This window comes from Stegastes partitus, unplaced genomic scaffold (genome assembly GCF_000690725.1).
Source record: "Stegastes partitus isolate 25-593 unplaced genomic scaffold, Stegastes_partitus-1.0.2 Scaffold1423, whole genome shotgun sequence".
NCBI lineage: Eukaryota > Metazoa > Chordata > Actinopteri > Pomacentridae > Stegastes > Stegastes partitus.
In genome coordinates, this window is record NW_007579154.1 from 4,199 (window position 1) to 8,849 (window position 4,651).

Consider the following 4,651-nt stretch of genomic DNA (forward strand, 5'->3'; position numbering starts at 1 on the left):
CCACTGTGCCTTGACGCTTCTTTGTGGCGTCTTCTTCTTGTCTTTATTTGAAGTGACTAACTCAAAGCAGAGCTGCACACAAACGAGCGGTGAGCGTGAGCGAAGGATTTCTGAAAGCATCAAGAGCAGATTTACAAAAACGAGAGCAAAGCGTCATTTTATCTATAAGCTAAGTTCTTTTTTTTTGTTCTGGTTCAAGTTACAGCTATAATGAAAATACAGTGCATGTGCAATTGTTTTACTCTCATTGGAGAGTGCTGCAAGCGATCTGTTGAGACTGCAGTGAAATTTGTGTTGAGCAAAGCGTTACTGAGCTGAGCACTGTGGGAAAGTTATGAATATGAAAATGATGAGAGCAAGGAGCAAAACTTTACATCCACTTTCCTCACATTTGCTGTTAAATCTTCACATATGTCTGTTAAGTCAATACCAATAAGATAATAAAAGGATGACGTCCTTAGAATATAATGAATGTGGTGTCTGTGGTGGTGTTCTTGTGCAAAATCCCAAGTCACACACAATTAGACCCGAATTATATCGTCTGCATTCGTGAGTACACAAGGGTCTGTCTGATGTAAGTCTCGTCATTCCTCAAAGTCCACGAGAGTCAGTGTGCAGCCCAAAATATGTGTCCATGCAGCAACTACGGTCCAAGGACAGTAGAGTGCATGTGCAGAACACATAAAGGCAGATCTCCTGCACATGTATGAAACAGAGTCCACCAAGCAGACTAGAAAATCGTATATTTGAAACAACTACACTTCCTTGGTTTCCCCAGCTGTCCGTGTGTACGTAGACAGACTTAACGAGACAGACTGGCTCTTCAACTCACCAGTGTGAAGAAGCTTAAGAAGATGTAATTCCCACTTTGCTTTCATGTACGGTGACCTCAGATTGTTTCAGAGGCACAGATGTCAACAGCCAACTGACCGATAACTTCACACTGGAGATACAGATTGGATCTTTGTGAAGTCAGCTTCAAAAACACCTGCAACTACTGCTTATCGCCATAAACGCTGACAAAGAACGCAAAGCAGGCGTAAAATAATCAGCATGAGTGGTAGTGGAACAATCTGTAGGTTAAAGCTGTGTATCTGATCGGAGCTCACCTGATTGAACCCCCTGTTGAAATAAGGAAGCAGGAATAAGCGACAATAATGAATAAGGCACCCTCAGCTCTGTGTGGATGTGACCTTGAAGAAGACATGAAAGAGTAGAAGCAGACAGGAGATCATCTGTGAGATGAAGCATGAGTGTGTGTGGGTGAGAGGTGAAGAGAGACGTCGGCCTGTGGGAAAAATAAGAGCGACAGACTCGAAGAACGCCGTTATCGGTGTGTTTCAAAGGATATGAAAGCAAAGCGGGTCTCTTGTCTGTCTTTTAGTCTTTGTTTAATATGTATGTGTGTATGTATGTAAATGTGTGGGTGGTACTTTGTACAGTACAAGTGTGAAGCAGCTGACAGTAAAAAGGGAAAGACAGATGCAGGTTGTTAGTGCCGCTCTATGTGGTGTAAGAAAACTTAACGTAACTTTGCTTGCCTTTGTTCTGTTGGGGAGGTAATTCCACTTATTTTACAGCAATAACTAGCTCCTCTGCTCTGCATGTATCCAATGAAGTTGCAGGTATATATTGTGTTTTAAATGCTGGGAGAACCAAGACGTCACTAACATGACCGAGTGTTTTCACCTTGAAACTGCAGCATACTAATGTCTCAGCTAATCACATCAATTCTAATTTCCGGAGTTTCATAAACAACGAACGAAAGGAATCAATTCTCTCAGTTTGCACGGTGGGGCTATCATTATTCTTCTTTAGAATCGTGTCCAGTTCGAACATGTGTGGCTGAATTATACTACAGCTTGCCATTGTGTAGTGTAGAATAGTTTTATAGTGTTGGAGCAGAGTCATAAGTGAGCTGGTGTGCTGAGCTGCAGCGAGCTGTGTGGCAGGGACTTCAACGATCAGCACATTCTGAAGAAGACAACTATCTGGAGTTACATATAAGAGACACCTTTAAGGTAGAAAGGGATTATTTTAAAGGGAAACATGTTTAAATATGTAACTTTGACAATTGAGAACCTGAAATGTTACCAGAATAACCAAACTGACTGGTGCTACTGCTTCTAGGCGTTTTAAAAATGACATTTAGAAAAAAAATGTGTAATATGACTGCATGTAAAACTATTTCTAATGCAAGAAATTAAGGAAATATTAAGCCTCAATGAGAAATAACTAATTAACCTTCAATGAGTAATTCTGTCCTACCTTTATTAAGTTTATTCTTTAGTTTAAACCTAGTTTTTGTTAGAAATTTGTACTAGAATTTCTACCACTCAGGAGATTATGTGTGAGCCCTGTCATAAACGGTGACAGGAGTCTGTTTTAGAGCAGAGTGAGTTGATAAATGGGTTAGTAATGGTTGGCTTTCTGAAGATAATTAGCACTGTATGAACACTTTCCCTGTAGATGCACAATCGGATGGAGTTAATTCATTACATGTGTGACCTGCATATAATACTGTCCATTATGCAAATACACACAAACAGACACAGATGCGAAATGTGCTGAAACTAATCTGCTGCGTGGAAGCTGTTTGATGAGCTCCTCTGAAGTTGTGTTTTATGTTTTTATTATACAAAACATAATTGGTATGTGAATGTGATTCGCACAGCCTTTAGAAACACAAAGAAAAACACATTTCACTTTGAATGTCTCTGTTTTTCCACCAGTAAACAGAGATAGCTTTCTACTACATTACCTGTACATGTGCACAGTGTTTGTGTGTGTGGAAACATTCTGGGTCTGCACTCACCACTCCTGCTGCGTAGCATCCTGGCTGAGACGCCGTTGGCTCTTCCTCCGCTGGGCGAACAGGCCGTGGCATTTTCTACTGAGCTCACCTCACCTCCCTGCTGCTTCAGCAGGTCTGTTAGAGTCCTAGAGACGCACACACACACACACACACACACACACACAAACATTGCCTGTAAATCGGTGCTCAACATGTAATTTGGTCTGAAAAAACAGCTTAAATAAAACATATAAATCACTGAATTCAGATCGTTTTTATGTCTTATAGATGAAATCTTGCTGCTCCATTTAATTTTGGATGTTAGGATGTGTTAATAATTGACAAAATAAATGAGGCAGAGTGTAATGTGGTTAAAAAAAGATCTCAGTAGTTGGTGAAACATTTTATGTCTCCACTGTTGCTTTGGGCAAATTATGAAATACAAATGTCCCCTGCTTTTACCATCTACACCCTGAGCCTTATGTGGCTTCAAGACAAATCTCACACTGAGATGATGCCAAAACAGAAATTTAAATGGAAAATCAAACCAAATAGAAGGTTCGGGTTTAACATGATAAATATTTTGTTTTGCAGAAGCCACACGAAACAATGAATATCAGAAAAACAGAAAAACGGAGCCCCGCTTCCCTCATCTGATCCCCAGCACATAAAACATTATTTGTATCACCCTTCATCTTGAAAATAATTGCAAAATTACTACTTAATCTTTTATGTTGGTACTGCTGCAGCGCTTGACTCCAAAACACATTAGTTGGTCAGCAGTGAGATAACAAATATCATCTGTTATCCTGACAGTTGTGTGTTGTTGGTCTCTTGAGAGGGCTTTTCCCTGCAGCTGGAAGCAAGGCGTGAGCACACACAAACACACACACACGCACGTAAACACACACACACACACACACACACACCAACCCACAAACATGCAGGCAGTTCATTCACAGGACATCCCCTCATCCCAGGGGAAACCGTGTTCACTATGTGTGGAAATGGTTGTACAGCTGGAGTGCGCAGAAAAAGGCTTTGTTTTTCAAAAGGAACTCTCAAAGAATCTGCTGGGAGAAACAATCCCCCTTAATAAGCACACATTAACATCACAGTTATAATGAGAGGAGTCTGTCCGTCCATTACGGCTGCAACTAATGATTACTTTCATTGTGGATTAGTCTGCTGGTTATCTGCTTGATCTATAAAATGTCAGAAAATGGTGGAAATTGTCGATCAATGTTTTCCAAAGGCCAAGATGACATCCTTAAATGTCTTGTTTGGTCCACAACACAAAGATCTTCAGTTTACCGCCACAGAGGAGGAAAGAAACGAGACAAAACATCACATTTAAAAAGCTGCAATCGGACAATTTTGACTTTTAAAAGTGGACAACTAATCAATTAATCATTGCAGCTCTACTGTTTGTGTGTCTGTTCTTCACATTTCTCAACAACAGTTTGTCTGATCTGCTTCACACTTGGTGGATGTATTGCTGGGGACCCAAGGAAGCGCAGTGTGAAGTTGAGCCTCCTATTTTGACGTCCTCGACAGGCCTTTATCGTCAGGGACTTCACACCAGCTAACTGACTGCAGCTCTTTTGAAAACTCTACAAAAACTTACTACCAGACTATTTTGGATAGCGTTACCCCTTTTAGGTAATATATGATACTGTATCTAGTAAACAGGAGGGTCAACTGGTAAATACCTGGTATTAATAGCTATTAATTAGACTGAGTAATGGTGTGTTACCATGATGCAGGGCTGAATCATGACTGCACCACCACTTTGATGTTTGAGCTCTCTTAACTTCTCTCTATCTGCACATTTGAAATTTTACTTACAAAATCAAT

At 40.4% G+C, this 4,651-nt stretch overlaps 1 protein-coding gene across 1 annotated transcript in view; it reads right to left on the reverse strand.

Moving 5' to 3' along the window:
* Positions 1-584: 584 nt before the first annotated feature.
* Positions 585-4,651, reverse strand: part of LOC103370430 (protein shisa-9-like) — a 20,387-nt gene continuing 16,320 nt past the window's right edge. Inside the window, exons 2-3 of the mRNA XM_008299484.1 lie at positions 2,816-2,940; positions 585-643 (exon numbers count right to left, since the gene is read on the reverse strand). Coding sequence (XP_008297706.1) covers positions 585-643; positions 2,816-2,940 — 184 coding nt within the window. The remainder of the gene's footprint in view (positions 644-2,815; positions 2,941-4,651) is intronic.